A 25,226-nucleotide genomic window follows, 5' to 3' on the forward strand; every position below is an offset into this window, starting at 1 on the left:
ACAGTTGACTTTAACGGTAACATTTTCAATATTTCATCTTAGCAGTAATGATACATAATCTCCTGATAAATGGCTATTTACAATCCTGCATTACTAACAGTTTGATTTTAAGTTGTTTGGTTTTTTTTTAGCACCAGCTGCCACTGTTCCAGATGCTACTCATCTTCCTCCTGCCACTACAATGGTAACCACAGTGTGGCCAACTGCTAACATTGCAGTAACCAACCCAGCAATTGCAAGCATAACCACAACAGAGGACTGTGATGAAGAATTTGCAGCTTATCACAGTGGAACTGGCACAAGTGAAGACTATGAGCCTATGGGTATCATATACACACTATAAACTTAAACTTGCAGACACATAACACAGACACAAAATTCTTTATTTAACATCTGCAATGTGTGCTTGTGTTACAGGTACAATGGCAGAGTCCACGGAATCTGGTGAGAAGCTTACACACACACACACACACACACACACAACATACACTAACTCAGACGATCCACTTCATTATATTGGTACCAGGTGTAAGTAGTTTATACTGCTGATGTCCTTACATTTACAATTTCCATACACACCTGTCTCTAGAGTTCACACTGCATGGTGCAGAAATGGAAAAACATTGTGTAAGCAACAGTGCGGTGGGTGGAAACACCTTGTTAAGAGGTCAGATGAAACTGGCCATATTGCTTCAAGCTGCAAGGAATGATGTAACTGTCAGGGAGCTGTGTGGCTGAGTGGACCCAAATGCAGAGAGCAGAAAGCAGACGAGGGTAAAGTCTTTAATGAAAAAATCAGAAACTGAAACACAGAAATAAAGACCAAAACGGCACTGAAGTAAAGGCTAGAGTCCAAAGGCTCTATAAACCCCATAAATAAAACACTGAAAAAATGCCACAAAAATAAACTAACGAAAGAAAACCGGAACTAAACTCCGCAAAAGAAAACACCCAAAAAAAAATCCAGGAAAAAGGCACGAAGAAAAAACTGAGAACAGACGGACAAAAATCAAAGCCCAAAACACGATAGTCCAGAAATGTATAAGCCAAAGGGGCGAGAGGAGAGCGCGAGTCGTGGGGAAAAAGTGTGGTCAAAAACCGAGAACTACGTGACGAAACCGCGAGAAAATCGGCCACAAGTGGCATACCATAATCCAGCGAGGCGTCTAGGAAAGAAAGCCTACATAAGTAGCTGCAAATTAGCAGGGATAATGGGGAACTCGTGAGTAGCGCTACCGTGAGGAGGGAAGTGAAGCGACATCAAAACTCCGGTCTGGAATACGGAAGTGTAGGTGCGGTGTTAGCGCGCGGCATGACAGTAACTCATATAATCTCACTGTACAACCAGGTTGAGCACAAAAACATCTCAGCATGCACAAAACTAACCTTGTGGTTGATAAGTTACAACAGCAGAAGAACACTCCTGCTTCCAGTCTTGTCAGCCAAGAACAAGAATCTGTAGAATGGGCACAGGCTCACCCAAACTGATCAGGTCCTGCATCCTATAGGTTTTATCTAGAATGGATTCTTTACTTAAACCTTGAAAACATTAATGACCAACAGCCATCATGAGATAACATTCTCAGCCATATAGTTTCCATGCTACCTCCCCTTACATATTGCGTAGCATAAGAACAGTTTCTTATATTTTGTTTTTACAAAAAAAGAGAAAGTTTCTATCTTCACTATATACCTTTATGTGATGTTTTTGCATATTATTGTATATGTGTATATATGCATGAGGTACTCAGGTATTTGTGTGTGTGTGTGTTTCAGATCCAGAGTTTGAGGTGACTATTGGTCCAGCTGTACAAGAACCTGGTATGTCATCCATTGCATTACTGGACCTGACTTAAACCTTCACTTAGACTTAGACAAGTCAAGTCAAAGTCAAAGGCAAAGAAGCTTTATTGTCACTTCAACTATATATAGCTGATGCAGTATACAGTGAAATGAAACAACGTTCCTCCTAGACCAAAGGTGCTACACATGACAAAGACAAAGTACAGTGACGCAGACAAACATAGAGCTAAACATAGAGATAAAACTAAACTATACTTAAGGTGCAATCTTTGGACTAGACATACAACAGAAGTGCACAGGATGACAAGACAAGACAGTGCAGACAAACAACATGTAGACCGACTCTGCAAAAGAATAGTGTTGACAGTGAGTGCAAATATTAAAGTGACATGTAAACAGGATCAATATAAAGTGTAAAGTGTAATGTAAAGTGACAATGTGTGCAAACAGGACAATTTTTCTGTGTGTGTGTGTGTGTGTGTCTGTGTCCAGCACATTATAGTTCTCTGTTGAGAGCAGTTCTCAGTTGTGTGTGTGTCTATGTCCAGCACAATTCAGTTCTCTTTGGGAACACAGTTCGCAGTTTTTGTGTGTGTGTGTCCATGTCCAGCACAGTCAAATAAACTTCTGTAATGTACATAAGCATAATGCTCTGCACACTACTTACCAATCCTTTTGACATATTTGACATATTTTATATTCCTCCCGGTTACATTACAAGTATGAGTTACAGATGTACATATTTTATATTATTACATTATGCCTCCACCATTATGTTTCTGTCTTGTTTGTGTATCTATCTGAGATTCCCTTTAGCCATATCTCAAAAATGAGTGGTTTGGTGTTTGTTAGAATTATATGGAAATATTGTAACCAGCAGCTGAACTAATTAGATTTTGGAATTCATTTAAACAGGGGGAAAGTAACAGCCGTGTAAAACAAGGGAAACAAAATAAGAAACTAGAAGGATTACAAACGTGTCATAAAACACATTATATGTGAGATATGACCTAAAGTCTACTTGGATATACTGTAAATGGTTTAATTGTTTGGGGGCAAGAGAGTGTTAGTTGATTAGACTGGTGTGTGTATAAAACCAGAGGAAATGTGGAGGAAGAGATGAGGAAGTGTTCATTCACAGTCCCATGAAAGTATGCATGTTCACACTGAGCTTATTATACTACCAAATAAGATGTGCCACTGCTTTTCTTTAGAGAAAACAGGACAACAATAGAAGAGACTATATGACAGGGAATACAAAGAGCCCATGTATGGTGGATGGCCAGCAGTATGGCCAGCAGTGCAAAAGTTGGACAGTGCAAATGCTCACAGATTGATAGACTGGTGACTGCAGGTGCAGCCACTGTTGTACAGGGAGACATGTAGAGGAGAAAGAAAACATTGGAGGGAACCAGTATTGATGGACAGACTCTGTTCCAGCTGTTATGCATGGGTTCTGTCTCTTGAAGTCTATCTCTCTCTAGGATGGAGAGAGTCGTTCTTGTGGTGGGGGATGAGGGAGAGGGGGCTGCCTTGCCTGAAAGTTACACTATATTGCCAAAAGTATTCGCTCACCCATCCAAATAATCAGAATCAGGTGTTCCAATCACTTCCATGGCCACAGGTGTATAAAATCAAGCACCTAGGCATGCAGACTGTTTTTACAAACATTTGTGAAAGAATGGGTCGCTCTCAGGAGCTCAGTGAATTCCAGCGTGGAACTGTGATAGGATGCCACCTGTGCAACAAATCCAGTCGTGAAATTTCCTCGCTCCTAAATATTCCACAGTCAACTGTCAGCTGTATTATAAGAACGTGGAAGTGTTTGGGAACGACAGCAACTCAGCCACGAAGTGGTAGGCCACGTAAACTGACGGAGCGTGGTCAGCGGATGCTGAGGCGCATAGTGCGAAGAGGTCGCCAACTTTCTGCAGAGTCAATCGCTACAGACCTCCAAACTTCATGTGGCCTTCAGATTAGCTCAAGAACAGTGCGCAGAGAGCTTCATGGAATGGGTTTCCATGGCCGAGCAGCTGCATCCAAGCCATACGTCACCAAGTGCAATGCAAAGCGTCGGGTGCAGTGGTGTAAAGCACGCCGCCACTGGACTCTAGAGCAGTGGAGACGCGTTCTCTGGAGTGACGAATTGCGCGTCTCTATCTGGCAATCTGATGGACGAGTCTGGGTTTGGCGGTTGCCAGGAGAACGGTACTTGTCTGACTGCATTGTGCCAAGTGTAAAGTTTGGTGGAGGGGGGATTATGGTGTGGGGTTGTTTTTCAGGAGCTGGGCTTGGCCCCTTAGTTCCAGTGAAAGGAACTCTGAATGCTTCAGCATACCAAGACATTTTGGACAATTACATGCTCCCAACTTTGTGGGAACAGTTTGGAGCTGGCCCCTTCCTCTTCCAACATGACTGTGCACCAGTGCACAAAGCAAGGTCCATAAAGATATGGATGACAGAGTCTGATGACAGAGACTGAGAGCCAGGCCTTCTCGTCCAACATCAGTGTGTGACCTCACAAATGCGCTTCTGGAAGAATGGTCAAAAATTCCCATAAACACACTCCTAAACCTTGTTGACAGCCTTCCCAGAAGAGTTGAAGCTGTTATAGCTGCAAAGGGTGGACCGACGTCATATTGAACCCTATGGATTAGGAATGGGATGTCACTTAAGTTCATATGCGAGTCAAGGCAGGTGAGCGAATACTTTTGGCAATATAGTGTATGTGCAGTGATCCGCTCTGAAGAGTTGGAATTCTGTGAGCTGCAGAGTAGAGTCTGGTATTAGTCCACGCAGTCATGTTTCAGTGAAGCACAAGACAGAAGATGAAGAAAATTCTTGGGGTTTCCCAGCAGTAGGTGAAGTTTGTCCAGGTTGTTAAACCATGAACGTACATTGGAGAGAAATATTTTTGATGGCAGTATAAGATATCCGTGTTGGCGGAGACACATGAGCACACTGCATGTGCACAGGCGAGCGCACCTTTGACCAAAATGTCCAGTAAATTCACAGATGTGTCGATGAAGGTAGGAAATAAAGAAATAGGAAATGGAGGTAGGGACTGTTGCCCTGAATGAACTCCTGGTGTCAAAAAAAACAACAAAAAAAACATGACAAAACAAAGCACACCAACACACATGTAAATCATGGATTGCAAACTTGATAGAATTTTTAGACAGAAGATTTAATATTCTCACTTTTTCCACATATTTTCCCTTTGTCAATAAAAGAACTGTTAAAAAAATATTATAAGTAACTCCCTAAAAATATCAGCTGTTTCTGTAGGATTTTCTTCACATCTTCTTGGTTTCATCTCACTGCTGAAGCTATGGTCTGCAAAGAGTTTCCAAAGAATACATAGTATCTCACATATTTAAAGGTATCAGATTTCAGGAGAGGGGGATAAAAGAGGTTTCAGAGTATAAAACCTGAGTCTGAGTATTAGGTTTGTAATTTAAATTTTAAGTTCAATTAAATATTTCTATAGTGCTTTTAACAATGTGTCATTTCTCAAAGAAGCTTTACAGAAATATAGAAACAGAATCAAAATTATAAAGTTTCAAATTAATTAATATTTATTTATTATAAGAAAGAAAGAAAGAAAGAAAGAAAGAAAGAAAGAAAGAAAGAAAAGTTCCTTCATTTAAGAAAAAATTATACATAGAAAGCTTGACTAAACAAATGTGTTCAGCCTGGACTAAAACACTAATTTGAAGGCTATTCTTTAACTGGGGGCTTTGTAAGAAAAAGCTCTACCCCCTGCTTTAGCCTTTGCTATTTGAGGTATTATGGATCATAAAAAACAAAAAGGTCACTTAGAGACTATGTCACGAGTGACATTCAGTGCTTTATAGGTCAGTAATAGTATTTTATAGTCAATTAAAATTTGCTAGTGCAGTGTGGATAAGTTTGGAGTGATGCATTCATATATTTTGCTTCTAGTTAGGACTCTAGCTGCTGCATTCTTATACAATTGGAGCTTGTTTATGCACCTACTGGAACATCCAGACAGTAAGTTATTACAATAATCCAACCTAGATGTAACAAAAGCATGTACCGGTATTTCTGCATAAGCAATATTTCAGAAATAAAAGAAGGCTAACCTAGTGATATTTTCTACATGAGCTTCAAATGCAAGACTGGAGTCAATAATCACACCAAGGTCTTTTATGGCTGATGCAGCTTTCTTCTGACTGCATGTGGTCCTAGTACAAGCACCTCTGTCTTGTCAGAGTTAAGCAGGAGGAAGTTAGAAAGCATTCACTGTCTAATGTCTTTTACACATTCTTCAATCTTAATAAACTGAAATATATAGCTGTGTGGCATCAGCCAGCCTAACAGTGGGAGCTAATACCATGTTTACGAATGATTCCACCAAGGATAGCATATATGAGGAGAAAAGCAGTGATCCTAAAACAGAACCTTATGGAACGCCGAACATAACCTTATTATGCTTAAAGAAGTCATGGCCTGAGCCAGAAGAGGGCTGTCCCCTTAACACCAACAACAATTTCTAGCCTATCAATAAGTATAGTCAGTGGTGTCAGAAGCTGAATTAAGATCAAGTTACACCAGCAAGGAGACGCAACCCTGATCAGAGGCAGAGATCATAGCCCTCTTTATACATCCATCATTCTTTGAATTTTTTATTTTTGAATGTGACTCCTAGTGACCTTTTAAAATATTAGCACAACATCTGTCTTCGATATTTTCTTTCTCTCTCTCTTTCAGCAGAGTGTGATTTTGAGCAGAGGTGTAAGGACTTTGTGTGGAGGTTTGGACAGTGGGATGGATCCATGCTGAAGACACTGAACCCCATTCTGATTACCATCATCGTGATGAGTGTCCTGGGTGTGTTGCTAGGGGCTGTGTGTGTTGCAGTGCTCTACTGTGCCTGCTCTCACAATCCTAAGCAAACCACTTCTGCCCTTGAGAACTACAAGTTTGAACTGGTGGATGGCCTCAAGCTCAAAAAAGAGAAAGAAAGCCCACAGAAATCCTACACAGAGGCATAAGGACCAATGTTATCCAAACTCTTAGCTAACACTCAATCAAAGCTTGTGACTTTTCTCAGGATATGCAGTGAGAGGGTGCTCTAAAGAAATGATAATGTACAGTTTATTTTTAATTACAACTTGGTTGGTTGGCCTGTTTTTGTCCTTGTTTAATACTTGGGTGCTAGTAATGGACCAATCAAGATAAAAGTATTTACCCCCTGTACTTCTTTCAAGTGTGTGTGTGTGTGTGTGTGTGTGTGTTTGTATGACCTATGACTTTTGTTAAACTCAAATAGAGCCTTCTTAGGTGTTTTTGTTTCCTTTTTAAATTTGGTCTCAAAAACAATTTTTGTTTGTCATTTCCTATTTCTGACATCTTTTCTTAAAGTATATATAGACACTAAGGTTCCAAATTGACAGAATAACTTACAATCAGCATTAAAAGCAAAAGAGAGCTTGGAATCTTTGACAAGGTGGATGGCCTTATGGATTTATCATTCAGCTGAAAGCTATGATGCTGAAGCAGAAGCCACACCCAGTGAGAAATTGTGCATACTGGCAGAGAATGTGGCAAAGGCCAGGAGTGGATTTTTCCTCCTTTGCTTACATTTACAGCATTTGGCAGAAGCCCTTATACAGAGCGACATTTGTCTCATTTATACATTTGAGCAGTTGAGGGTTAAGGCACAATCATTTCCACAGATAAGAAGAATGCAGTGCACCCAACCAGGATATCTAACCCAATAGGGTTTGGTTCTTGATATGGTCATTTGATGATTTGATGATTAATTTATCATTTCTTGAGTTCTATCATTTCTCAGTTAGAGAAACACAAAAAATCCAGTCCTAATCTAACTCACAAACATGACTACTACATTCCAAAGAAATGATAAAATACTTGTTAACGTATTGTTGATATGTATGTAATAATGTAATAATGTTTACGTATTGTTGATTAATATTTTTTTTGTTGCAAAAGTTTTTTTTTTGTGAAAGTAGGTTTGTAAGTTTGTGAGCATGTGTATGTGTGTTCATGCATGCATGTGTGTTAAAACATAAATTATATTATTTTTGTAGTGACACACCTAATCCGCATGTTCTGCACTGACACCATGCACTGACACACTAATGTTTTTATCAGTCCTGATGCAACCCATCTTCACAACTTTGAGCCAGTAACAAATTCAGATTAGTTTGGTGGTATATCATAGTTACAAAACCTAAAATAGTTACACTATGAATAATATGCTCAACCACACTGCAAAAACAATAAAAACACAAAAATACATACCTTGTGAAAAGCAAAGGTAAAAAAACTCATTATTTTTTTTAAGCTATTTTACTTCTCAGACCAAATATTTTATACTTCATATTCTATGATATAAAACATTACACATCCTCAAAATTTAAAACCTGCATTCTTCAGGGTTGAATGACGAACAGAGAATGTCTATGTGAACTGGAAATTACTTTATATATATATACACTAATCACAAAAAGTTAAGGATATTCACTTTCGGGTGAAATTTCAGGATGCACCTAAAATGCACTATAACCTTTACAGGTGAACTTAATTGGACCTTCTCTACACTTTTGAATGTACATGTCCAACTGTTCAGAGTTTCAGTACATTTTGCATAACTTGCTGTTCTCTAACAAGGTGCTTAACGGCAAAATTCACAACTGGTGTTTGATCCATGAATCGACCAAGAAATTTTCTGGTTCAATTAGAATTGGTATTTAAACAGTCCTCTTCATCATACTGTTCACATTTTGACATCATGAAACCAAGACGATGCCTAACAATTGATCAACAGTACCTCGCCATTGCAAGGCTTCAAACAGGATGTTCTCAGAGGGAAGTGGCCACTGAGCTTAGAGTGTCACAAAGTGTCATCAGCAGGTTGTGACAGAGATACAGAGAGACTGAAAGAGTCACAGAAAGGCATAGAAGTGGACGTCCTTCGGCCACATCCCACATTGATGACCGCTTCATTGTGAACAGTGCCCTGCGGAACCAGATGATGAATGCCACTCAACTCCAGGCACATTTAAGGGAGGTGAGAGGCACCCAAGTATCACGTCAGACCATTCGAAACCGTTTACATCAGCATGGTCTGCGTGCTAGATGACCTGCAAGGGTACCTGACCACACCACCAGACACAGGCGTCGGGCAAGGGAGCATTTATGCTGGACGAGGGACCAGTGGGCCTCAGTGCTGTTCTCTGATGAAAGTCAATTCATGTTGAGCAGAAATGATGGCCGTCAATGATGTTGGAGACGTCAAGGAGAGTGCTATGCATCAGCCACTGTTGTCACCAGACGAGCCTTTGGTGGTGGTGGTGTTACAGTCTGGGCAGGTGTGTCTACTCAATACAGAACTGCCCTACATCTTGTGACTGGTACAGTGACAAGCCAATACTACCTGAATAACATCATTAGTCATTGTGCCCCTGCAGGAACAACACAGGCCTAATTTCATCTTCATGGACGACAATGCTCCAGCTCATCGAGGTCGCATCTTTAGGGAATGGCTGCTGGAGGCTGGGGTACCTCAAATGGAGTGGCCTGCACTTTCTCCAGACCTGAATCCCATAGAAAACCTATGGGATCAGCTGAGTTGCCGTGTAGAGGCTCATAAACCTGCACCCCAGAACCTCAATGACCTGAGGGCCGCCCTTCAGGAAGAGTGGAACGCCATGCCTCAGCAGACAATAAGTCGACTCGTGAACAGCATGAGACATCATTGTTAAGCTATAATTGATGGTCAAGGGCACATGACAAATTATTGAGACAGTGACAATTTTTGTTATGGTATACCCACCACCGTTGGCTTTTGTTTCAATGAATTGTTTGAGATGAGGAAATCACCATTGCATGCTTCTACTTAAATGTCCTACTTTCATGATATAATATCACTGTAGCGTGAACTTTTTACATAACATTTTCCATAAATCCTTAACTTTTTGTGAGTGGTGTATATATATATATATATATATATATATATATATATATATATATATATATATATATATATATGAGATCACATATTAAGTACATACATCATTTATGATCCTCTGTCACTTATTCAACTTCCATCAATCATTATTATATAAAGATGTTTGACTTTCTGAAGTCAGTCCATGCAGTCCAGGCGATGTATCCACATTATTAGGATTTCATTTAGTTAAGCCTCTGAATCACACATAGTAAATTAATCATGAGTACTGACTGGACACAGAAAAATAGACTTGCAGGGATAGTAGGAAGACATAATCATGTTTGGCTACCCAATTGTTTCATCTCACATGCTACTTCACTGGATAACATTAACACAACTGCTAAAGATCAGATCATTTGGTGTTGCCCCTTTGCAAAATTTCCCTTTTCATGTATTGCAGTTCCTCTTACAACTGTGCAGAAGTCAATATGGAAAGTATTAAGGGTCAGAGGAATGAATTTAAGGGTCAGGTGACAGAAAACCCATGGATCATTTACATCATAGAATTGTATTTCTGTTACTTTGTTAGAGATGCAGTAATTGTATGGAAGTGTTATTTTGGAATCACATTATTTTTTCGTTGCATCTGAGATTTCATATATTTGTTGTTGTTTTTTCATATCTTTTTATCAATCAAAATAGATGTTATAATTTTAAATTTAAAATCCAGTGCAGATATTGATGGTTTTCCTCACATACACTCTCAGACTGTTAGCAACCAATGTGTTACTTTTGATCCATCCCTCACATTGTGCATGCAAAAATGGAAACAATATTTGATGGTAGCCGACTACTATTTGTGCTACTTGGAAATTCTTCTGCTATGTACCACTACATCAGAGCATGTTTTGCATCTTTTGAATGATACAGAATACCATAACACATTGTTAGTGATAACACTCAATTCACCAGCAAGGCTTGAAGAAACTTTTGCAGTATGTATGATATCCAGAAAATTACTTCAAGTCTGCACAATCCCCAAGGAAATGGACATGCAGAATGGGCAAGGTCATACAAGGTTTTCACTGAAAATGGGGCAGTAGTGGCCCAAGAAGTTAAGGCTCTGGGTTGTTGAAAGGTGAATGCACCTTAACTGTCTCGGCTCCAAGGGTACTGCAACATGGCTGATCCTGTGCTCTGACCACAATCTCCTAAACAGGGATATGTAAAGAAAAGAATTCCACTGTGCTGTTATGTGTGGCAATAAAAGATTCTTCTATAAAACGGAAGAAGAGAAAATGAGATATCACATACATCTTCAGTTGCTGCCTGAAGGACTTCCTTCTCTTTCAGTATTAAACAGGATGTGTTATACCATCTAGCCGCTAAGGGGCACAGAGTAAAATATATGGGAGAGGAAGTGGCATGCTGAATTCTCATTAAAGCTATGAAAATAATTAATGCCTTCGTATAAATGCCTAAAAGACAGAAATAAGCACCGGAAGTGTGCATTCTGAATTTTTTTATATTCGGAAGGAGTACGAAGATTTGAAAAAACAAAAATGAAGCACTATAAACGACTTAGGATTTATACTGTCGGAGATGAGATGGAATCCTTGCCTGGACTTGTGGCGAGCAATGTGGACAGTGCTCATCGCATTGGAAGACAGCAGCAAAGGAAAGAATCAATAGCTATATAATAATAAGATTTTCAGGACGGCATGGGACTTCACCTAGAAAGGAGCACAGGGTAATGACTTTCTGGATACGACACAGAATCTCCTTGGCCATCAACTGACAAAGCAAGGAAAGAAGGCAAATGACCTTTCTATGTTAGAGTTAAGGCTATTGTAGGTTCTGAATCTAGGATTAGTTTGACACGAAAAGTCTGTTTGCTTCATTAGCCTATTTGAATATGTTGACTATTTACAAGATGTGTTTTTGTGGTTTGTAATGTGGTTTGTAATGTGAAATTAGACCTATGTAATGAAATCACTAGTTTTAGTCATATTCAAGCAAACAGTCTCAGTCAAGACATGACTAATTTATGGGCGATCTATGAAACATTAGGAACTAACTCTCAACCTTAAGTCATTCCTTGTTCCACGTCTTCATATCAATACGATTTTTTTCTGTGAATGTCAGGAGTATAAGGGACTTGCTAAAATCTCTATTTATTTTTTGAGAAGGTGAAGAAGCAGGTTTTTTGTTTCTTTCAGGAAACTAATGCATGGGAAGATCTTGTTATTTTAGAAAAAGTAAGGAGGGTTAGGATGTGACAGTTGGTTTTCATTTGGTGCTTCAAGTAGAACAGGAGGTGTCGCTATTTTAAGAAAACTTTTTAGTTGTCTTTTCATATATTTTTGTAATACATCACAAAACAGATGATCAAGGTTGTTGGATTATTCTTCTTGTTGATGTAAAACAGATTAAATTCATCATCATAAACATTTATTCCTCCAACCATTTGTAGGCTTTTAATTTTTCAAAATATTGAAAGCCATATTAATCAATTAGGGGAAAGAGGGGCACAACCTAACACTTTTTATTTTCTCTAGTTTGTGGACAAGTGCTAAGGGTTTAAAGCATTTTATTTCTTTCATATTATTTATATTTCATATTTATTACATGCATCTAGTACAAATATGTGATCTTGGTTTATGAATAAACTTATACACTTTTTTATTATGTACTTTGAAAGAAGAGAAGTGAAATGATAGAACGTTCCCCGACGGTGGATCATGTTGTAATGTGTCGTGTACTTTGTAACGACCATTTGACAATTCAACATCCACCTCTAACAATTTAATCTGATTTAATTAAAACATACAAGATAAACTAAGGTATTGTGTTAGTAAAATATCCATTAACTTATAAATAAAGAATTTTAAAAATATAAATAAGAATTTATTTATTTATTTAAAACGATCTTCCTTCAATAAAATCTGTGATTTCTTTTATACACAGTGTTGGTATGGCAACCAGTAAATACAGGAAGTTTCATCATACAATTGTAAACAGTTACAAAAGCAACAGTTACTAATGTATACATGGAGTAGTGGGGACAAATCTCTGCAATCAAGAATTGATATTGGTTTATTTTCTAATAGTTTTTATTATTAGAAATAGTTTTTTTTATTACAAAAAGGTATTTAGATTAAAATTAACATTTCAGATAGTGGCTTAAGTATGGTTAAAAGAGAATATTGGAAATTAAACATTATACCATAGAAACATAAAAGTATTTGTGAACAAATCAGGACCATAATTTTTAAATATTGCCAACAGGCATTTATGTATAATATTTATGGAAATTACTGGGAACAAACTAAATTTGAAATAAGGAAATTGGCAATGTTGGGGGAAAACACTATTTACAATAAGCTATAATGGCATTAAAAAATAATATGGGGCCTTTGAGATTTTAACTTTGACAGACCTCAACAATAATTTAAAGATAAAATGATAATTGAATACATTCAGAAATGAAGATAATGTATGGCACATTTCCACAACTGAGTCTTTGAGCAGCATTGATTCTCTTTTAAAATGTAATTTTTCTATTGAAATAAACTAGGTAACTTACAAACACAATTTTTCACCACAACACGTGAACTGTGTTGATTTGTTAGTTTGTTTTTTGTTTGTTTGTTTTTCTTTTGTTGTTTTTTGAGGAAATGGTCATTTTTTTGAGGAAAATGTGAACAATTTATAGATGTATATATGAAATAAATAAATAAAAAGCTTGTGAGGCACAGTGTTTGTTTTAAATTGTTTACCTAATGTAATGTAATTGATGTAGCGTATCCGGGGTGTTGTCGCGCTTGCATTTCCGCTGTGGGCGGGTTTAAGTAGGGAGAGGTTGGAACTATCTGATCCACGTCCGCTACACAGAACACATACTGTGCTTTTTTGGCCCAAAGATATATCCTAGGTTCGTTGTTTTTGTTGTTTTAAATGTATGTATGCTCCTGACAATTTTACACATTCAGGTTCACATGAAAATGTGGCGTTAGTTTATAATAATAGTTCTAGGGCGTCCGGTGAAAAGCTGAAAAGTTTCTACAACAAAGACACGCCTGAATATCGAGTAGTGGAACTAGGCAAACATCACTCAAGGATATTTTTCAACATATCTGTTTGCAGAGAATACGCACTGAGGTGAGTACACAATTGAATGAGGTATACAAACTAAATAAAACCACTGGTTACCCAATATGATGCGAGAGAGTTTTTCTATTGTTTGTCATGGGGCTCAACTTGGGTGGGGATGTTCCACTTCAGAAAGAGGCAGAATATTTTGCAGAATAGGACCCAAATACGTTTAATATGTATAATATGTATTCATATGTGTAATTATTTTATGTAATCGAATTCGGTTAGTTTTAATATTATTTCAATAATATTTTTTAGGATAGGACTATGCTAATGCTTTTAAGTGCAATAGGCCCAAGCAGCCGCCGCCAATGGCGCCTAACAGCTGCTTATCAATACTTTATTTGGTAGTAGCTCACTTCCTTAAGTGAATAAGACCTGGTACAAATGAAACACGCTCACGCTTGCAATGAAAACAAAAACTCGGTAAAGAAGGCGTTTTATCTAGTGTTGAAATTCTTCAGTGTATCAGGACAAGCACAGGCAGGAACACCCTCAGGCTACGTAAAAGAGTCCCCCATCCTGATATCATGTAGCCTAAATGTGTTTGTGTGGCGTTGGTAGGAAGTGCAATGATTCGCACAGACAAGAGGTTATGTATCTTTTAATATAACACATTTAATTAGACAAGTGTTCTCGTCTGCCCTGTACCAATTCGGCTGACAGATGATTTTCAGTCATCATTCACGCACTCGATGGAGATCAAGGATAGTGTGTAAACCTGACGGTAGTTACAAACTAGTAGTAATCTGGGATGTTTTGAAGCTGTGGACTTGATATGACTTATTTTTATGAAAAGTAGACATGAGTGAATTGTTTTTCATTTTATTTCTGTTAACATGATAGGGTTGAATATTTATTTTGACTTTAGATTTGCTACAGAAATCATTCTTTACTGACCAATTAACTGTTTCAGGGTGTGTAAAACAAATTAGTATCAGTATTTGTCAATTGTATTTGTTTTTTCAAACCTAGTTTCATGGGGCCTAATGTTATCTCTGACAAAAATACACATCTGATGACCGTCAGTAGTTAATTGCAATACGAACAAGTACCAACTGAAAGATGTTATTTCATCTGAAACATGCCTAATATTGTCCTACACTCTTTGCCATTTAGGCAAGTGCACATTTTTAACAGCACTCACTTGGTTGAATTGGCTTAGAAACTACATTTGTTCCCCACTATGCCATTCACCCATACAACCTTAGAGATTACATCTGGTTTTCGGTAGCTAGCTTAAGTCCATTTTTATACAGGATTTGGTGACCATGCTGCTTCAGCACTGCTGGCCAATACATTTGCATGTTAATCGATATAACACTTAAAAAAAAAAAAGAGAAAACTGTGAAATATAACACATCCACAATCATATAAAACAAGAATGTATGAATATAGTTTTTGTGGATCATTTTCTGTGCATTTAAGCATAACTTGGCAAATTATTTAATGTGCATTTATGTTTGTTGGAGGCAATCAGTTAATGGATAAAGAAGCAAGATGGAGGACTTTACGCATTTCTGATTTTAAGGCTAGTATGCTAAAAATGTATTACAGTTCCATCCAAATTCTCATGGATTCATAGATCATAGGTCATAATGTCTTATTCTCTGCTTATTTACTTAACAATTGCTCTATGCGATTTTTGCAAAATCATGTATGTGCTATGACAGCAGAAGACCACACAGGGTTCCACATCTGTCTGCCTTTAACAGGATTCTGAGGCTACATGTTAAAAAAAACAAAACAAAACAAAACACCTTGGTCTGATGAATTTTGATTTCTGCTATGATGCAGATGGTAATTTGGCATCAATGTCATGAATATATGAATAACCGGTGATGGTGTAATGTGGGGAATGTTTTCTTGGCAGGCATGGGGCCTCTTAATACAGATCAAGCATCCTTTGAATGTGCATCCCATTATGGCTGCAATTTTCCCATCTTATAACTAGCTAAACATACTGTACAGAGTTATTTAGTTTAAAATATTCTAAACTACAGATAACTCTTGTGTCTGGTGGGTTAAAGCACCTCGCTCCATGGTCAGCTTTGTATTCATAGGCAGTCAAATTGAAAGAATCAGCACTTTTTTTTAGTAATTATAATTTGTGCACTGGAAAGAACCTTTGACGAGTAGCATTTTAATCAGTGCTTTTGTGTAGCTGAAATTCTTGAGTAATTTGTATAAATTAAGTTGTTTAAATAAAAATTATTATTTCCTATATAGAAAAATATAGACATGTATAAATTATATTCATTGTGTATATTAATACACTTTTAATTATATTTACAAAACATAAATGTGGTGTATTTAGCATTTGTAAATACATCATTACTGACATGTTATTTTCATGGCACCAAGTGTAAATCACCCATTTTGTATAGCCATGCTTTTCTTGAACCTGTGTCTGTGTTTGTCTGTATCATCAAAAGGACACAGGCAATTTTTAATTAAGCAAATGGCTTAGGAGCTCTGGGGGAGGGGGTATTGCAAGTGCTGGAGATGTGGGTGAAGAAGATGAACAGTAGTTTGTGCATTTTGCCATTTATAGGTCATCTTCCTGGAATAGTTTATGAGCAGCTTACTCCTTCAGGCAAATACAGCCGGGCAGAACATAGTCATTGTTTAGTCATCCTAAGCATAAATATTTCCATCACTTTTTTTTTTGTTTGAGGGTGACAAAGAATAGTTAAGTCCTGTATTTGATCATTTGGTTTGATGATGAGAGTTTATGTGAATTTCTACACAAATGTGCACATTTCTGAACAGCATTGTTAATTTGTCCAAAACAGTGCATGTGAAGGGCTTGTTTGATGATGCTGACGCCTTGTTTAGTATCAATTGAATAAAATACCCATGCCAAATGATACACATACCCATCTGATATTTGGGTGCATTCCATCACTATGATTTATTTTCTCTCGTGTGTGCGCACATCGGGGTGCAGGGTGGCATTTAACATTGGAATACACACCTTTTTTGCTCATCCTTTAACACTATACAACTTTAATCATGTGCAGTGTGTTGTGGATGTTGGGGTGTTGGCACAGTGATGAGGCTCACAGTTTCAACTTTCTTGTTAAAGTAAACACAAAATCAGGTCATGTGCTTTGACTTTTCTGTCGCTGTTTTGCATAGAAGTAAAAAACAAAAGAGATAGATGTGGGGGGGGTTTGTTTTGTTTTTTTGCTCTTCCTAACATCCATTTGCATATGACATGCTAAATAACTTTATTACTATCATCAGTGTTCTCAGTGAGAGTATTTAATGTAATAGTTAATTGCTGAGTTATTGACTGATTAGTAAAAACTTTAAGGTGTTATATTTTTATATATATATATATATATATATATATATATATATATATATATATATATATTTTTATTTATATATATATATTTATTTATATATATATATATATATATATTTATTTATATATATATATATATATATATATATATATTTATTTATATATATATATATATATATATATTTATTTATATATATATATATATATATTTTTATATATATATATATATATATATATATATATATATACACACACACACACACACACTTCTCAATGGCAACATCATAGACATAAGGTTTACTTATCTATCATAAGATCTAGATCCATCATACGATTTGTATGTATATAGTGAATTATTAAGATGTTAAATATCTTGACTGCATGCTCAGATAAAGGTGTGGGGGTTGAGAAATGACAGATGATTGTAGAAGCCTGAAGGCCTCAGAAAGCAGACTTATCTGCCTAACCAAATATGGGCAAGTATGCATCTGTCTCAATAACGCTAGCTCTCGCTCTTCCTCTCTCTCTCTCTCTTTCTGCCTCTCCCTTTCCTGTGTCAGGGTTGACTCATTGTAAGAGGAATGCTGCATCGTTATGAAACAGTGCTACCTCCAAAAATGGATATCGGATTAGACACACATCTCAATAGCTGCTTACTACAGAAAAAATTGTAAACCATTTGCTTATTTTTACTACTTACTGCTTTTAAATTATTTATTATTCAACTAGTTTTTGGTTTATTGTTTGTCAGAATTTTAGTAGTCAATTCCCCCCCCCATCAATCCCTTCTCCATTTTTCATGTTTGTCAAACTGGATGATTTCATATCAAATGATCATTTTTATTTATTAAAGTAAAAAAGGTTAGGATCTGTCTTGCCTATAATTATCTGGTAGTACCACCAGATAGCAGCAACAATAGAAAACAAACTTTTTTGATAACTGGAAATCAGTCTTTCATGTTCCTGGAGAAAAATTTTAGATACCTTCCTTTGCAAAGCGGCTTTAATTTAGTGACACTAAAAGTCCTGACGCAGTATGTAAATTGAGTTTAAGCCAGGTCTTTGAGTAGGCCTCTCCAAATAATAATAATAATTCCAAAAGTCTATGTGGTCATTGTGGTCTTTTTTTTGTTGTCTTTTGTTTTTTGTTTTGTTTTTTCTTCTCAAATGTGAGAGCCTTTGTGTTTCTCCTGTTTTACAGTGGTTTTCACCTTGCAGCAATTTATTGGATTAAATATTTTATCTTTCCCTTTCTGTTTTGGAATCATCTTAGCTAAGGAAATTGAGGCCTACAGTTTATAATCATCTTGGTTCTTTTACCAGTGCACTGTTGAAGTAAATTTGGTAGACTGACCATTGTCAATTTGTAGTGATTGGCAAACATTCACATTCTTGCTAGCATCACTTGTCTCCAAGTCCAATGTTACATTGACTTGGGAAAAAAACCCACATCTGAGCATTATGTACTTTGCAACCTATCTTACACTAAGAAGGAAATGAGCTCACCACACTATATTTGTTTTCTCATGCACAGAACAGCTTTTTGAACGGTATGAGCTGCATTGAACTGTGTTTTTGACTGCAAAAAAACACTTTCAATAATTATAATTACATATTTTTGCCCCATCCCTATTTCATTGTAAAATACAGCATTTAAACAATAAATGTCATGTACAGTATTTTCTTAATATCTGATATTCAATACAATTCAATTTTATTTGTATAGCGCTTTTAACAATGAACATTCTCAAAGCAGCTTTACAGAACATGGGAACAAAAAACATACAAAAAGTCCTAGATGTTAGACAAACCTAATGAGCAAGCCTGTTGCAACTGTGGCAAGGAAAAACTCCCTTAGATGGTATGAGGAAGAAACCTTCAGAGGAACCAGACTCGAAAGTGAACCCATCCTCATTTGGGTGACGCTGGAGAGTGTGATTATAAATTATTCTAAACACTGAAGTGTGATTATGAACAATGTCTTTTCTGCAGTTATGTCCAGTCTACAGTGTGATGCAGATACAGCATATGTATTATGTTAGTGTGTGTATTGTTGTTGAGGTTGATGTCACCCTTGAAGTCCACATAGGGCTCACAGCGTTGCTTTGATGTACATAAATCTTCATGAAGCAGAACCCAGCTGGAGCTGGCACAATCTCCAGATGCCTCAGGATGGATGGATAAAAAAGGAACAGGTGGAAAGGAATTAGCATAGCTGCCTTTCATGATATTAGCAGCACTAGATGTTAATGTGCATTTAATCAGATGTACTGGAGTACAAGGTTATGGGATGGATTATGTGTATGCCAGGCTAAATAGATATATCTTTAATATACCTTTTTAAACTGGGAGACTGTGTCTGAGCCCCGAACACTGTCAGGAAGGCTATTCCAAAGTTTAGGAGCTAAATATGAAAATGCTCTACCCCCTTTTGTAGACTTTTATATTCTGGGAACTACCAGAAGTCCAGAGTTTTGTGATTTTAAAGAACACAGTGGATTGTAGCGTGTCAGAAGACTGGTTAGATATGTGGGAGCTAAACCATTTAGAGCCTTTTATGTAAGTAGTGCTAGTTTGTAATCAATTCTAAGTTTAACAGGTAGCCAGTGCAGGGATGATATTGGGGTTATATGATCATAGTTTCATGATCTGGTAAGAACTCTTGCAGCTGCATTCTGGACTAACTGAAACTTGTTTATTGAGGTTGCAGGACAGCCACCTAGTAATGCATTACAATAGTTCAGTCTGGAGATCATGAATGCATGAACTAACTTTTCTTCATCAGATACAGATAAAATGTTCCTAAGCTTGGCAATATTTCTAAGGTGGAAGAAGGCTGTTTTTGTAATATTGGAAATATGATTTTCAAAGGACAAGTTGCTGTCTAATATTACTCCCAGGTCTTTCACTGTCGAGCTAATAGTACTAATAAATCCTTCTATATGCAAGCTGAAATTTGAGAGCCTCTGTGTACTGTTTTTTGGACCAATAAGTAATATCTCTGTCTTATCTGGATTTAGTAATAGAAAATTATCGGTCATCCAATCTTTTATATCTTTGACGCACTCGGTTAATCTAGACAATTTAGATATTTCATCTGGTTTTGATGAGATATATAGGTGGGTATCATCGGCATAACAATGGAAACTAATCCCATGTCTTCTAATGATGTTACCTAAGGGAAGCATGTATATTTAGAACAGCAGAGGTCCTAAAACTGACCCTTGTGGGACCCCGTATTTCACTGGTATTACACTGGACAGTTCTCCATTTAAATATACAAAATGGTATCGATCAGACAGGTAGGATCTAAACCATTTTAATGCCTGTCCCTGAATACCTGAACCTGTGTGATTTTGTGAGCACCAACTTGAGAGGTTTAGGGACGTGACCTGAATATAGCAAGGAATTAATGTTTAGAAACTGCTCTCCAGCTGTATGTATCACTACTTTTAGTAATCTAGTTGGAATTGGATCTAACAAACACGTTGTTGATTTAGCCGTGGTGATAAGTTTAACCTATACCTGTAAAAATTTTAGCTCTAGATGTGGAGCTTTAGGCTGGACTGGATCACGGGATGCTGTCAGAGGTTGAACATCCATTATTTTGTTCCTGATACTATCAATTTTTTCAGTGAAGTTCATAAAGTCTTCACTACTAAACTTTGATGGAACACTCCCTCCAGATATCTGAGGTTTTGTTAGTCTAGCCACTGTACTAAATAAGAATCTGGGATTGTCAGTTTGCTCAGATGCTCAGCCTTAGCAACTTTTAGAGCCTGTCTATAGATGGAAATGCTGTCTTTATACAGAATTTAAAAAATTTCCACTTTAGTTTTTCTCCACTTTCCCTCGAGGTTACGGGTTGCTCTCTTGAGAGTGAGAGTATGACTCTTATACCATTGTGCAGGTGATTTATCTCTGACCTTTTTCAATCGGATGGGGGTAACACTGTCTGGTGTGCTGGTGAAAATAGTGCCTAGTCACTAGTTCACATCTAGATCATCTGCATTTAGGGGTCTAGTAAGAAGTTGAGACAGATCTGGCAGATTACTTGTGAATCTCTCTTTAGTGGTCGGATTAATATTTCTACCAAATCGATAACGTAGGGAGATACAGCTAATTTGTTCTGCAGGTAGAGTCTACACTACGAGGTGATGGTCTGTGATATCATCGCTTTGAGGTAGGATATCTATATAGGTGACTGTTACATGTGATATAATTAAATCTAGCATATGATTAAAATGATTAGTTGGTCTAGCAATGTTTTGTTTAACCCCAAAGGAATTTAGTAGATCCAAAAATGCGAGTCCTAAAGTGTCATTAGCATCACTTTGATTTAACTCAAAATTAATCAATAAATCTGACCATAGATGTGCAAATTCAAGAAAATCAACTTAGGGCCCCGGGGGTCTATACACGGTGAAATTATATGACTGTGCTGAAAACATTTAACAACAGAATTATGTGGTTGAGAAAGTTGAGAAATCCTTGGCATTAAAAAAAAATAATGCAACATTATGAAATAATACTGTGAGACATTTCAGTGTTTCTGCAATGGTAGTGTGAGCACTGCTAAGCCACTCCTCTAAATCCACCAGCAGTAGGACAGCATGGAACCTTCTGAAATTAGTCAGTAGCAGACTTGATAAAGGTTCAGTGAGTAGGTTCTAACTAGGTGTATCTTATAGACCAGCATGTGAAGGTGTGTATGTGGATCATCATGCTTGCCCTCAATCTGGGTAACACTGCTGGTAAAATGTTATTCTAATGGTTGTTTTGGGATCTGTTTTAGATGAAAGTGAATGTGGTGTTGATAGCTGTTCTGCTGGGGTTCTTCTCCGTCTTTTCAGCTCAACTAGGTAAGATCATAAAACACACATGCATCCACAAATACATACATATTTGGTGAAATCACAGGGTAATAACTATAGTTTTTCTGTCATCGACATTAGACCAGCTCCCTGTAAAGGCTGGTCAGTAGGACAATGTAAACAGATATTGATGTTGCTGAACACATACATTATTGTTTAGTTTACAACTGCACATCTTTAAGTAGCCATATTTGAAATGAACTTTACTAATGCTTGCTTGTTTTCTCTTGAATTCATTTGAATAGTCAGTTTCTTTTTTTTTTTTTTTTCTTTTAAAAAAAGGTGAGTAATTTTTTTTTTTTTTTTTTTTTTTTTCCCCCCTCTTCTGATAATCCTCCATGCTTTCCTCACACATTGCATAGTGTACATTACTTGTCCTGGATCAGATGATTTTATGGGATGTTTGTGGCACAACTCTGAGGTTGAGGGTGGTGGTGTTCCCATACTAGGCGGTGATGCAGCCAGTGTCACATGTCTAAAATGATTTGAGAATGTGGAGGCTCATAGCATACATCGTCAGCCATCTGAGTAAGAATGATGGTGAGCTTTCTTCAACACTGCTTTGGGTGCACCAACATTTGAGGTCCCCAGTGATGTGAAGCTGTTGACCACCTCCACTAGCATCCTGTTTTGTTGTTGCACTTCTTGTCCTGTCCAATACAAGCTGCTTGGTCTTGTTAATGCTGTGGTTTTCCTGGCACCCGGATGTGCACCTCTTCTCTGTAGGCTTTTTCAAGATTATCAGTGATCAGTCCTATCAACATTGTGTCATCTGCAAATTTGAGGAGCTTTTTGATGAAACGCAGTAAAAGTTGTATAAGAAGTACAGAACATGGCTGATAGAACAGCCCTGCAGTGTTCCACTGTTGGCTTGGTGGGGAGGAGGTGTTGCTGCCAGTTCTGAACACCATTCCTGACTGGGAATCTCTGCCTGACAGGAAGTCCAGAATCCAGCACAGGGAGCTGTTCAGGCCCAGAGCCCAGAGTTTCAAATCAAGCCTGACCATTTGACTGCTCCGTCTCTTCTGATGTGCCCGATTTATCCTGATGCTCTACTTCTGGGTGGAGTCATGTTGCTTTGAGGTGCTCACTGCTGCTGAGGATAGCTTCATGTGCACAGCCTAGAGACCCATGGGACTGTTGTGGATCGAACCGCTTGGAGAATATGGTGCCAGCATTGTACTGCTGTTGCAGTACTTGGTTTTGTGCCTGGGCCTCGATCATTTGAATATTTAATGGCTTTGGCAGGAAGAAATGGGTGTTAAATCAATAATGAACTTTGAAATTACGTATTTATAAGGTTCTCAAAAGCTCCTGTTTACACAACTTGCCTATATACAGTTGTAGAAAGGACATTATTTATAATCACACTCTCTATTGACACCCAAATGAGGATGGATTCTCTTTTGAGTCTGGTTCCTCTCAAGGTTTCTTTCTGATATCATCTCGGGGATTTTATTTTTTTTAATCCGGCCAAATGAATTATCTATTAATAATTAGAAGATCTCTACCATAGTGTTGCAAACATTATTTTCTCAGGAAGCTCAGATCAGTCTGCTTATTGTATTATATTTATATAATATATTTATTATAAAGTCCACCACCATTTCCTTGGTCTTTATCACATTTAGGTTATATAGAAAGTTATCCAGTAGTCCCCTGTACTCTGACTCCTGTCCATCCTTAATACACCCCACCACTGCAGGGTCATCAAAAAACTTCTGCAGGTGGCTTGATTCAGATGATTGACTGGACAAATCAAAATAAAAAGGCACCAGGTGGGCTAAAACTAATCTCTAACACCTTCATGTCATGTGGTATCAGAGCAACCAGTCTGAAATCACTGAGAATTAGGAGGCATTGGGAGATTGTGGTCAGTGCTGCTCAGCAAGTCCTTGATGTTTTGCTAAAGTTTACTCTTTAGCTTCTGCTGGTACGAATCTTTAAACTCTCTCTGTCTTCAGTTATCACTGTTTCCTTTTAGTTTTCCCTGGTAACCAAACCTGAATGCATTCTTGTTGTTCAGTGTTTATCTTTCAGGTCACTAGTGATCCAAGGTTTATTGTTTGGATAGCAGTATACAGTTCTAGTAGGGCTAATGGTGTTGTGGCAGAAGTAAATTTAGTCCATGATGCAATCTGCGATACTGATAATGCCATCCCCTTGTGGTTCCCAGAGCACATTCCAGTGTGTGGTCTCAAAGCAGTCCTGCAGGGTCTAATGTGTAACGGTGTAATGTGACTCGTTAGTGTTACAAGGTCTCAGGTGAGAATGGGGATCAGGTGTGTTAAATTTGGTGTTATCGCTCTCACACACTCTCATACTGGTCACTGGATATTAATTTGGCACCTCATGGCAAAGAACTCTGAGGATCTGAAAAAAAGAATTGTTTGTAACACTAACGAGTCACATTACACCGGGGAGGGTAAATGGCTAATTGGGCCCAATTTGGACATTTCCACTTAGCTTGTGCTGTGTGTTGAGTTATTTTGAGGGGACAGCAAATTTACACTGTTATACAGGCTGTACACTCACTACTTTACATTGTAGCAGAGTGTCATTTCTTCAGTGTTGTCACATGAAAAGATATAATAAAATATTTACAAAAATGTGAGGGGTATACTCACTTTTGTGAGATACTATATATGCACACGGCTCTATGCACATCTATTTGCTCACGAGGTAAGAGGCATGATGGCGTCGCTGTGTATGGCCTGCCACCCTATGCTGTCGTGTTTATTATTAATTGCTGTGTTTATTTTGTTTGGCTCTTACAATGTCATCTCTGGTGTACAATCGCCTGACACTGTTAAATATACGGGATACTATGAACAACTCACCTGATTGCACTTACAGTGGACATTCAAAGACACCACCACCTTTTCTAGCGTCTGTGCCCGCCTATCTATGGCGTCCTGTTTACCTGCTGTGTAGCAACAAGAGGCACAGGAGACGCAGAAAGAGAGGAGGTGTCCTCATCAAACTCAAAGCCTACCTGGCCTCCTGTGTGTCCCTGATGGCAGGTGTTCGCTTCCATGTCACCGGCCGGTGAGGATCCAGGCATGAGGCTGCGTACAGGGGAATCTCTGCCCGCTCATTCGAGCTCCAAAGCAGTCTGTGAGCTGTAAGCCGGTATGTG

At 37.7% G+C, this 25,226-nt stretch overlaps 2 protein-coding genes across 5 annotated transcripts in view; both read left to right on the plus strand.

Moving 5' to 3' along the window:
• The window catches only part of LOC131371136 (neuropilin-1a-like), a 46,169-nt gene extending 36,425 nt beyond the window's left edge, over positions 1–9,744 (plus strand). Inside the window, exons 12-15 of one of the 4 annotated variants that reach the window (XM_058418926.1) lie at positions 132–323; positions 418–444; positions 1,777–1,821; positions 6,541–9,740. In XM_058418926.1, the coding sequence (XP_058274909.1) occupies positions 132–323; positions 418–444; positions 1,777–1,821; positions 6,541–6,821 (545 nt within the window). In that variant the 3' untranslated portion in view covers positions 6,822–9,740. Of the gene's footprint in view, positions 1–131; positions 324–417; positions 445–1,776; positions 1,822–6,537 lie in introns of all 4 variants that reach the window. The other 3 variants (XM_058418925.1, XM_058418927.1, XM_058418928.1) reach the window with 3 other exon arrangements.
• Positions 9,745–13,586: 3,842 nt separating this feature from the next.
• LOC131371138 (integrin beta-1-like) overlaps positions 13,587–25,226 on the plus strand; it is a 38,276-nt gene continuing 26,636 nt past the window's right edge. The window contains exons 1-2 of the mRNA XM_058418929.1: positions 13,587–13,906; positions 22,009–22,075. Coding sequence (XP_058274912.1) covers positions 22,009–22,075 — 67 coding nt within the window. The 5' untranslated portion in view covers positions 13,587–13,906. The remainder of the gene's footprint in view (positions 13,907–22,008; positions 22,076–25,226) is intronic.

This window comes from Hemibagrus wyckioides, linkage group LG20, assembly GCF_019097595.1.
Source record: "Hemibagrus wyckioides isolate EC202008001 linkage group LG20, SWU_Hwy_1.0, whole genome shotgun sequence".
Lineage (NCBI taxonomy): Eukaryota > Metazoa > Chordata > Actinopteri > Siluriformes > Bagridae > Hemibagrus > Hemibagrus wyckioides.